We start from the raw sequence: 19,923 nt of genomic DNA, 5'->3' as shown, positions 1-19,923 counted from the left end.
CCGGTCCCACCTCGTGGCTCTCCTGGCCCACAGCCATGTCCCCCGAGGGTGCCCCGCTGGATGGTCCTGAGAAGACGGGCCTGGATGGGCCCCTGGACGGAGGCCTTGAGCACCTGCGTCTGGGCAGCATGTTCACCTTCCGCGTGACCGTGCTGCAGGCATCCAGCATCTCAGCCGAGTATGCGGACATCTTCTGCCAGTTCAAGTGAGCTGGGCTGTGAGGCAGGGGTGTGGGGCGTGGGGTGTGGGGAGGGGGATGGAGGGTGGGGTGTGGGGGTGTGGGGGTCCCCGTCCTTGCTCCCCAGCCCTCAGCCTCTTCCCGCACTGCAGCTTTATCCACCGGCACGATGAAGCCTTCTCCACGGAGCCCCTGAAGAACACGGGCAGGGGCCCCCCCCTTGGCTTCTACCACGTCCAAAATGTAGGTCCTGGGGTCCCCCCACAGCTCCCAGGCTCTGTACTGACCCCACAAACTCAGCCTGTCTGCAAGGCCCCCGCTCCCCAAGACCACCTGGTCATAGGGATGACATGAGGACAAGGGACAGGAATGAGGACAAGACAGATATGAGGACGGGGCAGATGTGAAGAGGACAAGACAGGTGTGAGGACAGGGGGCAGGTGTGAGGACGGGGGACAGGTATGAGGACAGAGGACAGGTGTGAGAACAGACAGGCATGAGGACAGGGGACAGGTGTGAGGACGGGACAGGTGTGAGGACAGGACAGGTGTGAGGACAGGGCGAGCCCTTGTCTGGGTGGGCACAGGGAGTGTGTGTGGGGGCTCACTCTGCCCCCCCCAGGTCGCGGTGGAGGTGACCCGGTCCTTCGTGGAGTACATCAGAAGCCAGCCCATCGTGTTTGAGGTCTTTGGTCACTACCAGCAACACCCCTTCCCGCCCCTGTGCAAGGATGTGCTGAGGTCAGGGGGACCCCAGATCTGGGAGTGGGCAGGGGCCCCAAAGTCTGGGCACAGTGGACTCCAAACCTGGGGGCTGTGGGCTCCTCTGTCCATCTCCCGTCCCCCTGAGGCCCCTTAACAGTCCCTGTCCTTGGGGTGCCCAGGGGACGGCTGACCACAGCCCAGGTCTGTGCTCTCGTTGGGCTGCCCAGGGTGGGAGTCCAGGAATCCTGTGGGGCTCCCACAACAAGATGGGGGTCTTCTCCCCATGCAAAGAGGCAGCCCTTCCTCCACAAGGTCCCTTCACTGCCACCTCAAGCCCCCCAGGACCCCCCTCCTCTCACTGCAGACCCCAGCCTCCCTAGGGTTCCCCCTCACTGCCATCCCATGGCCCAGGGTCCCCCACCCCTCACTGCAGACCCCCAGGGCTCCCCACGGTGCCCCCTCACTGCCACCTCAGTCCCCTCCCATCCCACCTCTGATGCCTCCCCTCCCCACAGCCCCCTGAGGCCCTCTCGACGCCACTTCCCCAGAGTCATGCCGCTGTCCAAGCCAGGTGGGTGCTGAACCCTGTTCCCTGCTGCCCCTGGGGCCTCTTAGGTCCTAACAATCCTCAGGGCCACCCTGTGACCACAGGATTGTGGGAGTCCCTAGTCCAGCCCCCCAGTAGGGCACAGCTCTGGGGTTCTGGACTGTGAAAATGGGGTTCCTCCTGCTCCCAACAACCACCAGGGCCCTGCGCCCCCACCTTAGCCTCCAGGGCACACCCCCATGTCTGGGAGGGCAGGATGGGGGGGAACCCCATCGAGGTCCCCAGGATGTGGGAGCAGAGGTGGAAGGGTGCTCTGTGGGCAGGGCATGAAGGGGGAGCCCCAGCAGCCTGGGTAACCCCTGAAGCCCGGTGGTTCTGGGGTTTCTGCCCTGAATGGTGCCCTCCAGGGGGGGTAGCCTGTGGCTGAGGCCTGATGGGACAGCCCAACTCCCTGCTCCTCCTATCTCCCCACCCCTATTCCCCGGCCCCCTACCCTCCACCCTCCTGTCCCCTGTCCTCTGTCCTCTTGTCTCCTGCCCCCTGTCCTTTTGTCTCCTGTCCCCTGTCCTCTGTCCTCTTGTCTCCTGCCCCCTGTCCTCTTGTCTCCTGCCCCCTGTCCTCTGTCCTCTTGTCTCCTGCCCCCTGTCCTCTTGTCTCTTGTCCCCTGTCCTCTTGTCTCCTGCCCCCTGTCCTCTGTCCTCTTGTCTCCTGCCCCCTGTCCTCTTGTCCCCTGTCTGCTCTCTCCATCTCCTGGATCCCCTCTGTCCGTCTCCTCTCCTCTTATCCCTTGTCCCCCTGTCCTCTGTCTCTCTGTCTCCTCTCCTCTTATGCCCTGTCCTCTGCCCCCTGTCCTCTTATCTCCTGCCCCCTGTCCTCTGTCCTCTTGTCTCTTGTCCCCTGTCCTCTTGTCTCCTGCCCCCTGTCCTCTTGTCTCCTGTGTCCTGTCCCCTGTCCTCTTGTCTCCTGCCCCTGTCCTCTGTCCTCTTGTCTCCTGCCCCCTGTCCTCTTGTCTCCTGTGTCCTGTCCCCTGTCCTCTTGTCTCCTGCCCCCTGTCCTCTGTCCTCTTGTCTCCTGCCCCCTGTCCTCTTGTCTCTTGTCCCCTGTCTGCTCTCCCCATCTCCTGGATCCCCTCTGTCCCTGTCTCCTCTCCTCTTATCCCTTGTCCCCCTGTCCTCTGTCTCTCTGTCTCCTCTTCTCTTATGCCCTGTCTTCTGTCCCCTGTCCCCGTTCCCAGTGCCGGCCACCAAGCTCAGCACACTGTCCCGGCCAAGCCCGGGGCCCTGCCATTGCAAATATGACCTGCTGGTCTACTTTGAGATCTGCGAGCTGGAAGCCAACGGAGAGTGCGTGAGGCGGGGGGCTAAGGGTCCCCAAAAAGTGAGGGGCAGGCAGGGGGCTGGGGGATCCCTGAGGAGTGAGGGGCAGGGCTCCCAAGGGGTCGGGGACTTTCCCAAAGGGTAAGAGGAAAAGGGGTCCTCTAAGGTTTAGGGGAGCTAGAGCAGGGATCTGGGGGCCCCAAGGGGTGAGAGGGCGGGTGGGGGCAGTGCAGTTCAAGACTGGGGTGGGGCAGAGAGTGCGTCTCACCCTGGGGGCAGGGGTGGGTGCTGGGGTTTCTTCCAGGGGCAAAAGCCTTGGGGTGCTCTATGGGTGCCCTGGGGAAGGGAGGCGCTGGGGAGGTGAGGTCCCTCTGGGTGAGATTCAGCCTTTCCTCTGCAGCTACATTCCCGCCGTGGTGGACCACCGAGGGGGCATGCCCTGCATGGGCACCTTCCTGCTGCACCAGGTACCCCCAGCCCGGCCTGCCCACACCCGTCCACACGCCTGCCCCTCCGTGCCCCCACCCCCGGCCCTGCCCTGTAGCCCCGCCTGTGACCACGCTCCAAGGTGTTCCCGCGTGCTCCCACTCTGCCTCCGGTCCCTCCCGGTCCCCTGGCCCCCCCGGTTCCCCCCAGTCCCCCGGTCCCCCCCGGTCCCCCCGGTCCCCCTGACTCAAGTCTCCTCGGCCGGCAGGGCATCCAGCGCCGAATCACCGTGACGCTGCTTCACGAGTCAGGCCGCCATGTGCACTGGAAGGAGGTCCGAGAGCTGGTTGTGGGTGAGTGGGAAGCCTGGGGAATCCTGGGGAATCCTGGGGAATCCTGGGCCCTGCAGTGTGGGGAAGGAGACCCTGGGTGGCAGTGAGCGAGGGTCTCTGCTGCTCCCTGCCTAGAGGAAGACCCCCCTCACTGGGCGTCCTGAACGGCAGTGTGGGGGTGTCGCCAGTGAACACAGCCCCTTTCTCCCTCTCTAAGCTTCTCTCTCTCTCCCCCCTCTCCCTCTCTAAGCTTCTCTCTCTCTCCCCCTCTCCCCCTCTCTAAGCTTCTCTCTCTCTCCCCCTCTCTCCCTCTCTAAGCTTCTCTCTCTCTCCCCCTCTCTCCCTCTCTAAGCTTCTCTCTCTCTCCCCCTCTCTCCCTCTCTAAGCTTCTCTCTCTCTCCCCTCTCTCCCTCTCTAAGCTTCTCTCTCTCTCCCCCTCTCTCCCTCTCTAAGCTTCTCTCTCTCTCCCCCTCTCTCCCTCTCTAAGCTTCTCTCTCTCTCCCCCTCTCTCCCTCTCTAAGCTTCTCTCTCTCTCCCCTCTCTCCCTCTCTAAGCTTCTCTCTCTCTCCCCCTCTCTCCCTCTCTAAGCTTCTCTCTCTCCCCCTCTCTCCCTCTCTAAGCTTCTCTCTCTCTCCCCCTCTCTCCCTCTCTAAGCTTCTCTCTCTCTCCCCCTCTCTCCCTCTCTAAGCTTCTCTCTCTCTCTCTCTCCCCTCCCTCTCTAAGCTTCTCTCTCCCCCCTCTCTCCCTCTCTAAGCTTCTCTCTCTCCCCCCCTCTCCCTCTCCACCCCTCCCTCCTTTCCTCTTTTTCTCTTCCCTCCTTTTCTTTCCTTCATTTGATCTCTCCCTCCCCCTCTCTATAACTTTTCTCTCTCTCCCTCCCCCTCCTCTCTCCCTCTCTCTCTCCTTCTCTCTCTTCCTCTCTCTCTCCTTCTTTCCCTCCCCTTCTCTCTTCCCCCTCTCTCTTTCCCTCCCTCCCCCTCCTTCTCTCCCCCTCCTCTCCCTCCCTCCCTCTTTCTCTCCCTCCATTTCTCTCTCATCATTTATAGGGGTCAGTGAATCACACCAGCACAGTTAGTTGTTAGCGTGACTGGTGACACAGCTGTGGACACGTGGGTGCAGTCTCTCAGCTCCTGTGAGAGGCTGTGGAAGTCTCTTCCCCACGGAGACCCCCCCATGCACCAGGACCCCGGCCCCCCGGCCCCCTCCCTGGCCTCGCTCCTCAGGGGCCCTACTCAGGTGCAAACCCCACACCCCGGCGATCTTGCCCAAGGAAGCAAACATCCTTCTGAGGAGATCTCTGTACCACCTCTCAGCAGCGTGTCATGACGGGGTCTTTTTTTTTAAACAAATTTTTCTTTTCTTTTTAAAAATATTTATTTATTTATTCCCTATTGTTGCCCTTGTTGTTTTATTGTTGTAGTTGTTGTTGATCTCGTTGTTGTTGGATAGGACAGAGAGAAATGGAGAGAGGAGGGGAAGACAGAGGGGGAGAGAAAGACAGACACCTGCAGACCTGCTTCACCGCCTGTGAAGCGACTCCCCTGCAGGTGGGGAGCCGGGGGCTCGAACCGGGATCCTTACACTGGTCCTTGTGCTTTGCGCCACCTGCGCTTAACCCGCTGCGCTACCGCCCGACTCCCATAACAGGGTCTTTGATGAATGAAGCCCACCGGGTGGCTGGGACCCCAGGAACCCTCCCTCCACATAGGGCAGGCCTCCTGGGATGCTGAGGTGGGGGCTCCATGCCGGGGGGTTCGTGGGGCCTGGGCCTCCCCCTGCCTGGCCTGGGCTCCACACACCCTGCAGATTCCTCCTCCAGGAACCTGTGCTCCAGTTGTGATCACAGTTAGGAGAGAGAGAGAGAGGAAGGGAAGGGAGAGGGGGGAGAGAAAGGGGAGAGAGAGGGAGAGGAGGGGGAGAGAGGGAGAGATGGGGAGAGAGAAGAATAGAGAGGAGACAAGGGAAGAGGAGACAGGGGAAGAGGCGATGAGAAGGGGGGGACAATCGAGGAGAGAGGGGAGTAAGAGAAGAGGACAAAGTGAAAGAGAGGAGAGGAGAGAGAGGGGCAAAGAAAGAGAGGAGAGAGAAGGGCAGAGGAAAGAAGAGAGACGAGATAGGAGGGAGGCGAGGGCAAGAGAGAGGCGAGAAGAGAGAAGATGGAGGGGAGAGAGAAAGGGAAAGAGAGAAGGGGAGAGGGAGGGGAGAGGACAGAGCAAGCGGGCAGGCAGTACAGGGGAGGAAGCAGGGCTCAGGCCAGGGCAGGTGTGGGGCCGCTGTGAGTGCCACCTGGCACCAAGCTGTGCCACCCCGGGGCCCTGCTCCCTGAGGTCCTCTGGGCAGTGACGCCCCCGTCACCTATTCCAGGTCGCATTCGAAACACCCCTGAGACGGACGAGTCCCTGATCGACCCCAACATCCTGTCCCTCAACATCCTCTCCGCAGGCTATGTGCACCCGGCCCAGGATGACAGGTGAGTCCCGGCTGGGGCTGCTTGGGGACAGAGGGGGGTGACAGGTGACAGGTGGGTCCCGACTGGGGACGTTTGGGGACAGAGGGGTGACAGGTGGGTCCCGACTGGGGATGTTTGGGGACAGGTGACAGGTGAGTCCCGGCTGGGGACACTTGGGGACAGAGGGGAGATGGGGTGACAGGTGGGTCCCGGCTGGGAACGTTTGGGGACAGGGGGGACAGGTGACAGGTGAGTCCTGGCTGGGGATACCTGGGGACAGGGGGCATGGTGACAAGTGAATCCCGGCTATCCCCACACCTGGGGCTATGGAGGAAGGTGTGGGGGTGACAGGTGAGTCCTGGCTGTGGACACCTGGGGACAGAAAGGGGACAGAGTGACAGGTGAGTCAGGGAGTCTCAGCAGTGTGTGGAGCAGGTGGAACCCCTCCCTGGGGACAGTCCCCCATGTGTCCCCCCCCCCCCCCGCCATGCCCTGTCTCTATCCAGGCCCACGCAGTAGTGGTCTTCTTTCTGACACATCTGGGGAGGGGGTCGGGGAGGCCACACCTGTCCCTGTGTCTGGCTGCTGTGGTGCTGGGGTGGGGGGCAGAACACTGTGGACGTTGGGCTTGGGGGTGCTGGCACCTAGCATGGGCTGGGGCTGGGGCTGGGGCCTGGAGCTGAGCCAGCTGGGGGGGGCTCCCCATTCCTGCCAGTCAGCCAGCTCTGGTGGCCGAGAGGGGGTCTCCGGCACACAGGGCCACCTGAGACTGCGTCTGGTGCTGCTTCCAGGGTGCGATCTCCAGGTCCCCTGTGAGGGTCTGCGGGGCACACTGGGACAGTGACCCCCTGAGGGGAAAGACGGGTGCCCACTGCCCCTTGGGCTTCTGGGGGGGCACTGTCAAGGTGTCTCGGAGGTGCACAGCCCTGGGGGGGTCACAGCTGGGGCCCAGAAGGACAGAGACCAGGCTGGGCTGACACCCCCTCCCCCATCAGGGCAGGTAGGGTGGGGCTGGGAAAGCTGAGTGCCTGTGCAGGGGTGCAGTTGATGGAGGGGCCAGGAATCTAGGGGCACAGCAGGGAAGGCCAGGCCGGTAGGCACCACTGAGGGGTCCGTCAGCCATGCTGAGTGATGCTGGGGACCTGGGGATGGCCTTGGTACCCCCTCTTTTGACCTTTTTTTGCAGTGCTGGATTTGGGGGGTACAGGGGCTAGGAGGGTGGGTCCCAGCACTGAGTCTTGGGGGGCCTGGCCAGACTCCAGGGCAGGTGAGGTGGACATGGGGGGCAGTGGGGGACAGCTTGATTTTATGGGGCTGGGGGAGGGCAAAGCTTAGGGGGGCTAGTTTGATTCCTCTCTGCCCTTGGGGGTGGGCAAAGGGTACAGTGTAAGGGGAGTGACCTTTGTCTTTGAGGGTCCCCTGCTGCTGGCACTGGGGGCTCAGCCTGGGGACACTGCAGCCCTGGGCCCCCACCTTTGCAAGGCCAGCCCTGAGGCAGGGACAGTGCAGGGACAGTGCAGGCTGCCAGATGGGGAAGCCCGGGGTCCTGCCATCCAGGGGCCCTGCAGTCCTGTCCTCCCCTCCCCACCATGTCCATGGGCCCCAGAATTGGGCCTAGGCTGCTGTTCCCCCAAGAACTGAGGCACAGACACCTCCTTTGGGCTCCCGGCCCTGCTGCACCTGCCCCCTCCCCGCACTAACTGTGGCTATTTGTTTTCCAGGCAGTTTCTTGACTCGGACATGCCTAGGTACCATTCCCGCCGTTTCCTCACACCTGAACCCCACCCTGGGACCCCCACCCCAGGTTTCCCAGCCTGGCTCCCTGGGCCCGGCCCGGATCTGAGCCCGCTCCACCCCACCCCACCCCCCATATCTGCTTTCCTTCCATCACTCCTTCCTGCTTCTCTGCTCTGGCTGAGCCCCCCTTCTGGCTGCTTCTCACCCTCCCCCAGACCCCACTGGCACCCCCTCCCCACCGGCCCCCCACCAGAGAGGGAGCAGGGTCCTCACACAGGTCTGGCCCCGCAGCTGCAGGAGAAAAGGAAAGGAGGAAGGGAGGGAAGGAGAGGGAGGGAGGAAGGGGCAGTGACACTGGTATCATGGAGGGCCAGGGCCAGGGCCAGCCCCCATGCCCAGCACCCTCTATGGGGTGCCCCCAGACAGGCTCAGCAGTGCCCAGATCCACCCACTCCATGACCCTAGGGTTCAGGGACTGGGGACCACGCTACCCTCGGCTGCCAGGGTGGGTACAGGGTGGCCGCAGGTGACAGTCTGTCACTGTGGAGGGTCAGGCTGTCCCCTGGGTCCAGCAGGGCAGAGCCGGGCTTGTCAGGGATGGTGGGGTGCACTGTGAGTCTCAGGGGGTCCCTGTCAGGTGGGGCACAGCCCAGCCAGGCCCTGTCCTCACCCCACCAGGCTGGCCTGTCCAGCGGGTGCCCGAGCCTCAGCCCCAGGAGGGACGGCTGAGACCTCAGTTCAGCTTCCCTGTATCCCACTAGGACGGCAGTCTGCAGGGCTCCTCTCACTCTCTTGTTCATTCATTCATTCATTCATTCATTCATTCATTCATTCATTCATTCATTCATTCGCTCATTCATTCATTTACTCATTCTCTCACTTCTTAGTCATTCTGTTTTTTTTATTAGTGATTTATGAAATTGCAAGATAAACATAAAATCTCACTCCATGCCCACCCCAGAGATCTGTGTTCCCATTTCCTCCACTGGGAGCAGCAGTGGTCCTCCTAGGGTCACCAACAGGGACTGGCTTTCTATCTAACTGTGTATATTTGCTGTTCATTTTCCCCATAGCTCTGCCTTCTGTTCCAAGTCACACCTACACCTACTATTACTTCTGAATGTCCCTCCTTTTTTTTTTTTAACTTTTTTTTTAAATTTAAAAAAAAATTTATTTAGTTTATTTATTCCCTTTTGTTGCCCTTGTTGTTTTATTGTTGTAGTTATTATTGTTGTTGTCGTTGTTGGATAGGACAGAGAGAAACGGAGAGAGGAGGGGAAGACAGAGAGGAGGAGAGAAAGATAGACACCTGCAGACCTGCTTCACCGCCTGTGAAGCGACTCCCCTGCAGGTGGGGAGCCGGGGTTCGAACCGGGATCCTTATGCCGGTCCTTGTGCTTTGCGCCACCTGCGCTTAACCCGCTGCGCTACAGCCCGACTCCCATCCCTCCTTTTTCTTTGCTCTTCTCTCTCAGATAGGAGAAGCCCTGCCTGGCTCCCTCTGGTGTTTTTCCAGAGTGGCTTCCCTTTCAGTGATGGGATAAAAACAGGATTCCTGGGGACAGACACTTCTGGTCCTGGCAGGAAGGGGTGCAGAGCCCTCTGGCCACCTTCTCCTACCCTCCACCCCTTCTGGGAGCTCTTTTTGGGGAGCAGAAGGTGGGGGTTCTGGCTTCTGTGATTGCTTTTCCACTCCTGAAGCTTCTCCCCTGCAGGTGGAGAACAAAGTCTCGAACTCAGGTCATCTGAGCATGGTAGCGTGTGTGCTCAGCCGGGTGGACCACCACCCAGCCCCCTCTCATCCACTCCGGCACTCACTTGTTGACTCACTCGTTAATCTGTACACCCATTCATTTACTCACTCAAGCCATTCACTCCCTCGTTCACTCCCTCACTCACTCCTCTGCTCCCTCACTCACTCGCCCCCACTCTGGTCACTCATCAAGCGCTGCTGAGCCACTCTGACACATGTAGTTGTGCTGGACGTGTGCACGGCTAGATCCGTGTGCATGGCTTGTGTCTTGCTCACGTGTGTGCTCTGTGGAAGGGCTGTGTGCGCGGCTCCATCCGTGTGCGTGGTGTGTAAAGCCCACCAGGTGGGGCGAGGGCACAGGGACCCTGGTGCCGGATCGGAGGGGAAAGGAGCCACCCCCACCCCTGTCCCCCACAGCTTGTGGGGGCTGAGCCCCGTCTGGCCCCTGGTGGTCCTTCTGTCAGCCGAGCCATGTGGGAGGGCTTTGCGGGCTGTGCTGGGGCATCCACCTTCCTCGGGCGGGGCCCCTGAAGCCCTGGATCCCAGAGCTGAAGCTGGGGTATCCTGTTTCGGGGCTGCACAGAGGTCCCAGGAGGCCTCCCTGATGGCTCCAGTGGTCTGGGGAGGCAGGGCATCTCAGAAGAGTGGCTCAGGGACAGGGTGGCCTCACTGGAAGGGGGCAGGCAGGGGCCAGGCCCGTGTCCACTCTAGGGGACCCTTCTCCATCCCAGTCCTACCTTGATTCCCTGAGGGGGGCCAGGGGCCCACAGGATGGGGGGGACACAGCTGGGCACAGGATGGGGGTCACAGGGTGGTGGTCATTGGACCGAGGGGGTAGATGCAGGACTGTGGGTGGCCAGGTGAAAGTGGGCCTCCCTGCTCTGCTTAGGAGGGCTTCACTTCTGCTTCAGTGAGACGGGGTGCTGAGACCAGTAGTTCCCAGTGGGTGACGCTGTGGCTGGGTTCTGGGGTACACGCAGGCCCCCATGTCTTCTGTAGGGGGAGGGGGGAGGAGTGGGGTGCACTGTGGGGATGGGGTGCTAGGATCTTCCTGGGGTGACCCGAGGAGTGTCGAGGTTCCTGGCCGAGGGTCTGTGTGCGACTCTGGTGCTTCCTGGACCTGCTGTGACTGCTGCTGGTTCTAGGAGACCGTTTCTGGCCACAGATAGGGGACATGATCCCAGGCCCCATGCTCAGTCCCAGCAGTGAGGGGTCCTGCAGGGGGACTGCTGTCAGGGGGTCCAGTGTCAAACCCTGGAGGGCTGCTGGGTGGGGTGTCCCAGCCGAGTGGGGAGGGGGACAACAACAGGTGTGAACATGAGGACAAGGCCCCTGGCAGTGGGACTCCCTCCCTTCTGGCTAGGCTCAGATGAACCCCCTGTCCTGGGGTGCCCCTGCTGAGCCCCGGGGGTCTGTTGGCCTGCTCCACTGTGTCCTCTGGAGTGATCTGCGGGGGGTGGGGTGGGGGGGTGGTTCTCTCTGGGATGGAGGGGTGAGGTGGGGGTCATGAGGGGAAGCCATTGGAAGCCTGGGGACATTCAGTGCAGTGGCCAGAGGGCCGGCTTGGACCCGAGTCAGGGGCCCAGTGGGCTTGGCTTGTGCCTTGTCATGAAGAGATTGGGGTGCCCTCAGCTGGTGTGAAGCCATAGGCATGTTCACCACGAGTGACTCACTCACCTGGAAGGACATCCCAGGGGGATGAGGACAGTGACAGCCTGCTCTCCCTCGGGGAGGAGGGCACAGCTTGGGGTCACACATTTGTGAAGTGGCCTTTGGAGTCTGGGTCAAGTTACACTGGGACAGGACCCCCGAAGGCCCCCAGAGAAGACAGTGTCTCCAGGACCTGCTGGTTATTTATGGCAGAGGGGTGGGGGCTAAGGGACACGGGGGGTGGCAGGGTGACAGTGCCGGGTGGGGGCAGGGGGCTCTGGGGGGCTGCTGCAGTCCCTGGGCCTGAGTCCCAGTGCCCATGCTCAGACTTCCCTCGGTGGCGGGGCTCTGACTTGTCCTTTCTTCCCTGTGTGTCCCTTGTCTGGCTCTAGCTTCTCCTTGGGAAGTGACACTAGGTACAGCTTTCTGTCCCCAGCCCACCTCTCAGTCCCCTCCGTTCCTGCTCCTCCCTCTCTGGTCCCTGCTGCCCCATGTCCCTCTCCCCTCACGTCTCTGTCCTCCTTGGCCACAGTGCCCGCCCCATCCCTCTGCTTTGCCCCAGACTATGTCAGAGGTGGGGGATGCCAGGTGGCAGTGGTGCAATCTGCACCCCAGCTCAGACGCTGCACCCCTGGGGCCCAGGGCAGCCGGGCTGGGGCGCGTGCTGCTGCCTCTGTGGCCGTGTCTCTGTGTCTCTGTGTCTCTCTGAGGATGCTTGGTTGGAGCCTGGGAAAGCAAGGCCACCTCCTGAGACCCCAGAGGCAAACTGTGTTCCTCAAGTGGGACTGTTCCCCAAAGGTGCCCTAGCTGGGCCTGGAGGGCCTCAGGGCCTGGGCTCTGATTGGAAGAGAGACACCTGCCCACAGTCCCTTGGGGATATGCCACCCCACCATGCTGCCTGGGCCCCCGCCAAGCATCCTCAGGGCCCTTCCTCTCTGCCGTGAGGTGGCAAGGAGCAGACGAGGGGGCTTCTGGCAAACGGGGACTCCCTGACCCAGTGCCTCCTTACTTAGGCCCACTGGGTCAGGCCAGTCCCCGGCTCCCTGGCCTCCTCTGTCCCCTGTGCCTAGCCGTCCCCCACTTCTCCCAATCCCTGCCCCGTGCCTCTTCCCCCCTCAGCTAAGGGCATGGAGGCCCCACCACCCCAGCTTGGTGAGGGGTCTCCCCCCACCCCCACCCCAGCCCAGGCTTCCCAATGGGGGGCCTTCCTCTTGAGACCCAGTGTCTCCCTGTCTGTGTCTGTCTGCACGTCCCCCCCGGCAAGAAGGCCACTCTCTCTGACTGACCCCCCTGCCCCCCAGGACATTCTTCCAGTTCGAGGCAGCCTGGGACAGCTCCATGCACAACTCCCTGCTGCTCAACCGTGTCACTCCCTACCGAGAGAAGATCTACATGACAGTGTCTGCCTACCTCGAGGTGAGTCCTCGCCTGGCCCGGATGGGGGGCTTCTGAGGGGGGCCGTGGGGCCCTCTGAGAGCTGTAGGGTCCTCTGGGGGGGGTCATGAGGCCCTCTTGGGGGTCATGCAAACTTATGGGAGTTGTGGGGTCCCCTAGGGGTCCTGGAGACCTCTGGGGGGTCTTTGGGTCTCCTCTGGGGGTGCTGTGGAGCCCTCTGAGTATCTTAGCCTTCCCCTAGGGGTCCTGGGACCCTCTGAAGTTTGTGGAGGTCCTCTGGGGGGTCATGGGGTTCTCTGCTGGGGGTCATGGAGCCCTCTTAGGGTCGTAGGGTCCTCTGGGGATTGTGGGGGGCCCTCTGCTAGGGAGTCATGGGGCCCTCTGGGGGTCGTGGGGCCCTCTGCCAGGGGGGTTGGAGCCCTCTGGGGAGTTATGGGGCCCTCAGGAGGTCAAGGGGTTCTCTGGGGGGGGTCATGGTGCCCTCTGGGGGTTGTAGGGGCCCTCTGGGGGTCGTGGAGCCTTCTGGGGGTCGTGGGGTCCTCTGGGGGTCGTGGAGCCCTCTGGGGGTCGTGGGGTCCTCTGGGGGTTGTGGGGTCCTCTGGGGGTCGTGGGGTCCTCTGGGGAGTTTGCTGACCCTGCCCCCCACAGATGGAGAACTGCACGCAGCCGGCGGTGATCACCAAGGACTTCTGTATGGTCTTCTACTCACGCGACGCCAAGCTGCCCGCGACCCGCTCCATCAGGAACCTGTTTGGCAGCGGAAGTTTGCGGGCCTCCGAGAGGTAGGCCCTGGGGTTGGGGGTGGGCAGGGTCCTCTTCCTCCCGGGTGCTGGGCTTCTATGGGGGGAGGAGGGGCTGTGGCCAGGGGAGGGCCGAGAAGGCCCGGGGCTGCAGACAGGCCTCGGGTGACCCCTGCCCGCCCACTACTGGAAGCCTCCCTCTCACGGGGGGCAGGGCAGGTGTGGGGGTGCCAGGGCTGCAGGGTGCAGCCTGCCTTCCGGGCTGAGCAGGAAGGAAGCAAAAGGCGGGGCAGCAGGAGGGGCTCTTTGGGGGTTGGAGTGGTCAGGAGTTGGTGACTATGGACTGGACTCCGTGTGCAGGACAGACTGATGTCCTGGGGGGGTCCCAGCTGAGGTGCAGGACAGTCCGGGGGGGGGGGTCCCAGATGAGGTGGGGAGGGCGTGTCCAGGTGCACGGGGATGGCTGGTGACATGAGTCCCCTCAGCAACCGTGTGACGGGCCTGTACGAGCTCAGCCTATGCCACGTGGCCGACGCCGGCAGCCCAGGTAGGGGTGGGCGCTCTGCGGGGTCCTGCCAGCTGGGGAGCCCTTCCCCCTTCTGGGCAGCATCCTGGGTGGGGCTGGGGCGGGGTGGGTGGAGGAGCCCAGGCGAGTCCGTGGTGGGTGTGGGCCCTTGTCCCCCCAGGCATGCAGCGGCGGCGCCGGAGGGTGCTGGACACATCTGTGGCCTATGTGCGGGGTGAGGAGAACCTGGCGGGGTGGCGGCCACGCAGCGATAGCCTCATCCTGGACCACCAGTGGGAGCTGGAGAAGCTCAGCCTGCTGCAGGAGGTGGGGCAGGGGCTGCAGGAGGTGGGGCAGGGGCTGCAGGAGGTGGGGCAGGGGCTGCAGGAGGTGGGGCAGGGGCTGCAGGAGGTGGGGCAGGGGCTGCAGGAGGTGTGGGGCAGGGGCTGCAGGAGGTGTGGGGCAGGGGCTGCAGGAGGTGTGGGGCAGGGGCTGCAGGAGGTGTGGGGCAGGGGCTGCAGGAGGTGTGGGGCAGGGGCTGCAGGAGGTGGGGCAGGGGCTGCAGGAGGTGGGGCAGGGGCTGCAGGAGGTGTGGGGCAGGGGCTGCAGGAGGTGTGGGGCAGGGGCTGCAGGAGGTGTGGGGCAGGGGCTGCAGGAGGTGTGGGGCAGGGGCTGCAGGAGGTGTGGGGCAGGGGCTGCAGGAGGTGTGGGGCAGGGGCTGCAGGAGGTGGGGGGCAGGGGCCTCAGTGGTCAGTGGTTGGGGTCAGAGCCTGGCCCAGGAGCTCATGGGGGATGGCAGGTGGGTTTTTTTTTTTTGGGGGGGCAGAGGTTGTGGGGATCAGGGCCTGGGCCAGGGGTTGTGGAGTGCCAGGGCAGCAGGAGGGGGGCAGGGGTGCAGGGCGGTGATCAGGGGCCGGGTCGGTCGGCTGAGACTCGGTCCCGCAGGTGGAGCGCACCCGCCACTACCTGCTCCTGCGAGAGAAGCTGCTGAGCGCGCAGCGCGCCGGCCCCGAGCCACCATCCCCCGGCTCCGAGGACTCGGATTCCCGCAGCTCGTCGGGCGCGTCGTCCCCGCTCTCGGCCGGGCAGCAGTCCCCCCCGGAGGCGCCCAGCGAGCGGCAGCGGGAGCTGGCCTTCAAGGTGGGCGCCCGCGCCCGGGGGTGGGCTGGGGTGGGGGAGCCCGGCCCCTCTGGCAGAGATCTCTCCCCCTGGCCCCTCTGGCAGCGACGCCCAGGGGTGCGGGATGCGCGGTGCTGACCCACCCCGCTGCCCCCAGTGCCTGCGGCTCCTGACTCACACCTTCAACCGCGAGTACACGCACGGCCACGTCTGCGTGAGCGCCAGCGAGAGCAAGGTGGGTGGGGGCGCCCCGGGGTGCGGCGGGAGGGGCGAAGGTGGCAGGTGGCGGGCCCGCCCACGCCGCTGTCCCCTCCCCCAGCTCTCCGAGATGTCGGTCACGCTGCTGCGGGACCCTTCCATGTCGCCGCTGGGGGCGGCCACCCTCACGCCTTCCTCCACCTGCCCCTCCCTGGTGGAGGGCCGCTATGGAACCCCAGACGCCAGGTGGGTGATCCTGCGTGCCCCGCCCCTGCACCCGCACAGCCCCACCTGTGCACCCACACAGCCTTCCCCTGCACCCGCACAGCCCCGCCCCTGCACCACACAGCTCAGCCCCTGCAAGGCACAGCACCCCCCCCTCCCCACGAGGCACAGCCCTGGCTGGGGCACAGCCAGCAGACCCCACACGGTGCCCAGGGCTGTGGTGGCAGGTCAGGAAGGGATCCCAGGCTCCTCTGTCCCCAGGACCCCCCAGCCCTGCTCCAGGCCGGCCAGCCCCGAGCCTGAGCTCCTGCCAGACATGGACGCCAAGAAGTCCCCGTCCCCCAGCCGTGCCCCAGATGCTGAGAAGACACCCCCACGCCTGCTGGTCCCGGACATCCAGGAGATCAGGGTCAGGTACGTGGGGGCTTGCTGGGGGGGGGGGGGGGAAGCCACTCTTGACCGCTGTCTGCTGGTCTGGCTGGGCAGCCCTGGGCTCCGGCTAGGTGTTTCTTTGAAGATAACGCTGGGGGAAGACTTGGTCACTAGAGCGAGGGCCAGAGCATGAGCTGGCATGTGTGGTGTGGGGAATTGAACCCAGGACCTCACTGGCCTGAGCTCCACCTCCCTGCTGTTGGTCACTGTTGGCCACAGGCTGGGAAGTCCTGTGCCCTGGACACTGCAGCAGAGGGGGCGAGGTCTGGGGCTGTGGGGGACTATGTTCACAGGTGGCCAGTGTGGCCTAGGCCTGGGGGTGTAGGATGAACCCCATCATCCCAGATGTCGGGGTGCAGGTCTGGGTGTAGGCCGAACTCTGGAGGTCTGGTTGTAGGCCGAGGTCTGGTTGTAGGCCGAGCTCTGGAGGTCTGGGTGTAGGCCAAACTCTGGAGGTCTGGGTGTAGGCTGAGCTCTGGAGGTCTGGGTGTAGGCCAAACTCTGGAGGTCTGGGTGTAGGCTGAGCTCTGGAAGTCTGGGTGTAAGCTGAGCTCTGGAGGTCTGGGTGTAAGCTGAGCTCTGGAGGTCTGGGTGTAGGCTGAGCTCTGGAGGTCTAGGTATAGGCTGAGCTCTGGAGGTCTGGGTGTAGGCTGAGTTCTGGAGGTCTAGGTATAGGCTGAGCTCTGGAGGTCTGGGTGTAGGCTGAGCTCTGGAGGTCTAGGTATAGGCTGAGCTCTGGAGGTCTGGGTGTAGGCTGAGCTCTGGAGGTCTGGGTATAGGCTGAGCTCTGGAGGTCTGGGTGTGGGCCGAGCTCTGGAGGTCTGGGTGTAAGCTGAGCTCTGGAGGTCTGGGTGTAAGCTGAGTTCTGGAGGTCTAGGTATAGGCTGAGCTCTGGAGGTCTGGGTGTAGGCCGAGCTCTGGAGGTCTGAGGGTGCAGGCTGTTCCCTGCCCCATGAGGTCTGGAGATGTGGCTGAACCTGTCCCCAAGAGGTCTGGGGGTCCAGGCTGAACTGTGTTCCCCTGGAGGTCTGGGGGTGCACCTGGGCCCCATCCCAGGAGTTCTGAGGTCTCCTCGTCCTGACCCTCACCCCTGCCCACAGCCCGATCGTGTCCCGGAAGGGTTACCTGCACTTCCTGGAGCCGCACACATCAGGCTGGGCCAAGCGCTATGTGGTGGTGCGGAGGCCCTATGCCTACCTGTACAACAGCGAGCGCGACGCCGTGGAGCGCTACGTGCTCAACTTGTCCACCGCGCAGGTGGAGTACAGCGAGGACCAGCAGGCCATGCTCAAGGTGAGCCCGGCCCAGGCTGCCCCTGCCTCCCCGAGCACCGGCTGCCCCATCCCGCTGCTCCTGGACCCACCGCCCTCCCCCTGCACCTGGACCCTCCCCGAGTGAGGGCTGCCCATCGCCCTCCCCCTGCACCTGGACCCTCCCCGAGTGAGGGCTGCCCCACCGCCCTCCCCCTGCACCTGGACTCTCCCCGAGTGAAGGCTGCCCCACCGCCCTCCCCCTGCACCTGGACTCTCCCCGAGTGAGGGCTGCCCCACCACCCTCCCCCTGCACCTGGACCCTCCCCGAGTGAGGGCTGTCCCACCGCCATGCCCCCCCACCCCGCTGTGCAGCCTTAGTATGGATCCCAGCACCCTGTGTTCAGGCTCAGGCCAGAAGCGGTATCTGCACCCACAAAGCAGAGACCCCCCACCCTCGGTGTGTGGGGGGGCACAGGGCAGAGCCGGGAGATAGACGCTTTGGTTTCACCTGTCCCCGCAGACACCCAACACGTTCGCAGTGTGCACGGAACACCGAGGCATACTGCTGCAGGCCAACAGCGACAAGGACATGCACGACTGGCTCTACGCCTTCAACCCCCTCCTGGCCGGCACCATCAGGTGGGCACCTGGAGGGGCAGGGCCGGGGTCCCGGGAGAGGGTAGAGCCATCAAGGAAGGAGGGGGCCCCTGGGAGAGGGCGGAGCCATCGGGGAAGGCGGGGCCCCTGGGAGAGGGCGGAGCCATTGGGGAAGGCGGGGCCCCTGGAGAGGGCGGAGCCATTGGGGAAGGTGGGGCCCCTGTAGAGGGCGGAGCCATTGGGGAAGGTGGGGCCCCTGTAGAGGGCGGAGCCATTGGGTAAGGCGGGGTCCCTGGAGAGGGCGGAGCCATTGGGGAAGGCGGGGTCCCTGGAGAGGGCGGAGCCATTGGGAAGGTGGGGCCCCTGGAGAGGGCGGAGCCATCAGGGAAGGAGGGGCCCCTGGAGAGGGCGGAGCCATCGGGGAAGGCGGGGCCCCTGGAGAGGGCGGAGCCATTGGGGAAGGCGGGGCCCCTGGAGAGGGCGGAGCCATTGGGGAAGGCGGGGTCCCTGGAGAGGGCGGAGCCATTGGGAAGGTGGGGCCCCTGGAGAGGGCGGAGCCATCAGGAAGGCGGGGCCCCGGGAGAGGGCGGAGCCATTGGGGAAGGCGGGGCCCCTGGAGAGGGCGGAGCCATCGGGAAGGCGGGGTCCCTGGAGAGGGCGGAGCCATCGGGAAGGCGGGGGGGGGGGCCTGGAGAGGGCGGAGCCATCGGGGAAGGCGGGGCCCCTGGAGAGGGCGGAGCCATCGGGGAAGGCGGGGCCCCTGGAGAGGGCGGAGCCATCGGGGGAGGGCGGGGCCCCTGGAGAGGGCGGAGCCATCGGGGAAGGCGGGGTCCCTGGAGAGGGCGGAGCCATTGGGGAAGGCGGGGTCCCTGGAGAGGGCGGAGCCATCGGGAAGGCGGGGCCCCTGGAGAGGGCGGAGCCATCGGGGGAGGGCGGGGCAGTGAGGACTGTGAGGTCGGGAGAGGAAGAGGGTCACAGAGAGCAGGGAAAGGACTCGAAGGTGGAGGGGGTGGGGCAATGGATCAGGCCCCAGGGTGGGACTCATGGGGACTGGGCCACAGGGACAGTGGCTGCTGAGGGCTGTCCCCGCTCTGAGGCTCGGAGAAGTCCATGCCAGTTTCCGTGCCAAGTTTCTGGAACACCTCTTTAGTCTAGGCATGAGAAGCCCTCCACACAGCTGGGCGGGTGACTGTCCCCCCCCTTCCAGGACACAGTGGACACTCTCGGGAGCAGTGGGTGGTGGGTGGGGCGAGGGAGCAGAAGCCAGTGCTGCTGCTGGCTGCCCCTGACCGCCCCCCCCTGCAAACACTCCCCTTCCCCCCCCCCCCCCCCCCCCCGCCCGCAGGTCCAAGCTGTCCAGGAGAAGGTCAGCCCAGATGAGGGTGTGAGCCCTAACCACCTGAGTCCGCAGGCCACCGGTCCCCGGCCCCTCCCTGGAGACTCGGGGCCAGGAGGCCAGGGGACACCACCTGACCTGTCTTCCTTCAGAGCATGTCCTGGGGACTCACCTGGGGGCAGGGGCCAAGTCAGAGGACATACCCCCTGTGTGGCTATTTTTTTAAGTGTAGATGGATCTGTAACTCCTACTCCTTAGCTAGTGAGCAGAGACACCCCTGGAATTAACACCCAGCCCTGTATCTACGCGTATTTATTTCTAACCCCTGCAGAGACCCCGACTCAGACCCTTCCCAGTTGTCCCCATGCCGGCCAAGGCCCACAGGGCCAGACAGAGACCAGTGTGAGGACAGGTGTGGACAGGCCTGGGGACGAGCTTGTCCCTGGGGGAGGGGAGGACTTGGAGGCTGTGTGGGGCTTTGCTGAGGGTCAGACATGCAAATGGTCAGACACGGCCTGCCACACCTGCCCGTCACACCTGCCCCATCACACCTGGTCTCAGGTTCTGGGACCTGAGGCCGCCCTCACTCCGCGTCCCAGCCCCACGTCAGGTCCCAGGAGCCGCACTGAAGCACAGCCCTGCTCACTTAGCAGCGCCATCCACTGGCCTTGGTGTATGGGCGGGGGGAGTGAGACAGGGGTCCGGAGCCCCCAAAGGGACTGGAGGTGCATGGGATTTCCCAGGAGACTGGGGGGAGATGCACAGTGACCCCAGAGACAGCTTGCAGGTCACTCTGGCCAGCCAGCCTAGAGCTGGCCTGCAGATACAAGGGACTGAGGCCAGCCAACCTCAGAGCACCTGCCTGGGGCCCACAGCTTCCTGGGCAGCATCCCAAGTTCAGGCCCCTCCACAGCCATGGGGGGCCCTGGAGCCATGTCTTGCTGGCAAGTCTGCTCCCCAGGAAAGAGAGGTCACCAGTCAGGAGTGAGGACTCCACGTGTCCCCCAAACCCTGCCTCCACATCAGTCAGC

At 64.1% G+C, this 19,923-nt stretch overlaps 1 protein-coding gene across 13 annotated transcripts in view; it reads left to right on the top strand.

Annotated features, from left to right (window-relative positions):
* Positions 1-19,283, top strand: part of KIF1A (kinesin family member 1A) — a 71,863-nt gene extending 52,580 nt beyond the window's left edge. For 4 of the 13 annotated variants that reach the window (XM_060193559.1, XM_060193553.1, XM_060193556.1 and 1 more), the window contains 21 exons: positions 34-205; positions 331-421; positions 800-918; positions 1,398-1,453; positions 2,664-2,772; positions 3,146-3,212; positions 3,440-3,524; positions 5,868-5,973; positions 7,674-7,700; positions 11,485-11,508; positions 12,394-12,508; positions 13,136-13,269; positions 13,713-13,774; positions 13,914-14,059; positions 14,678-14,872; positions 15,009-15,086; positions 15,171-15,295; positions 15,536-15,688; positions 16,807-16,999; positions 17,480-17,598; positions 18,902-19,283. In XM_060193559.1, coding sequence (XP_060049542.1) covers positions 34-205; positions 331-421; positions 800-918; positions 1,398-1,453; positions 2,664-2,772; positions 3,146-3,212; positions 3,440-3,524; positions 5,868-5,973; positions 7,674-7,700; positions 11,485-11,508; positions 12,394-12,508; positions 13,136-13,269; positions 13,713-13,774; positions 13,914-14,059; positions 14,678-14,872; positions 15,009-15,086; positions 15,171-15,295; positions 15,536-15,688; positions 16,807-16,999; positions 17,480-17,598; positions 18,902-18,944 — 2,219 coding nt within the window. In that variant the 3' untranslated portion in view covers positions 18,945-19,283. The remainder of the gene's footprint in view (positions 1-33; positions 206-330; positions 422-799; positions 919-1,397; positions 1,454-2,663; positions 2,773-3,145; positions 3,213-3,439; positions 3,525-5,867; positions 5,974-7,673; positions 7,701-11,484; positions 11,509-12,393; positions 12,509-13,135; positions 13,270-13,712; positions 13,775-13,913; positions 14,060-14,677; positions 14,873-15,008; positions 15,087-15,170; positions 15,296-15,535; positions 15,689-16,806; positions 17,000-17,479; positions 17,599-18,901) is intronic. The other 9 variants (XM_060193562.1, XM_060193558.1, XM_060193554.1 and 6 more) reach the window with 3 other exon arrangements.
* Positions 19,284-19,923: the final 640 nt, after the last annotated feature.

The sequence above is a fragment of the Erinaceus europaeus genome, chromosome 7 (genome assembly GCF_950295315.1).
Source record: "Erinaceus europaeus chromosome 7, mEriEur2.1, whole genome shotgun sequence".
NCBI lineage: Eukaryota > Metazoa > Chordata > Mammalia > Eulipotyphla > Erinaceidae > Erinaceus > Erinaceus europaeus.
The sequence above is the reverse complement of the archived record's forward strand: the minus strand, read 5'-3'. Positions and strand labels throughout refer to the sequence as shown.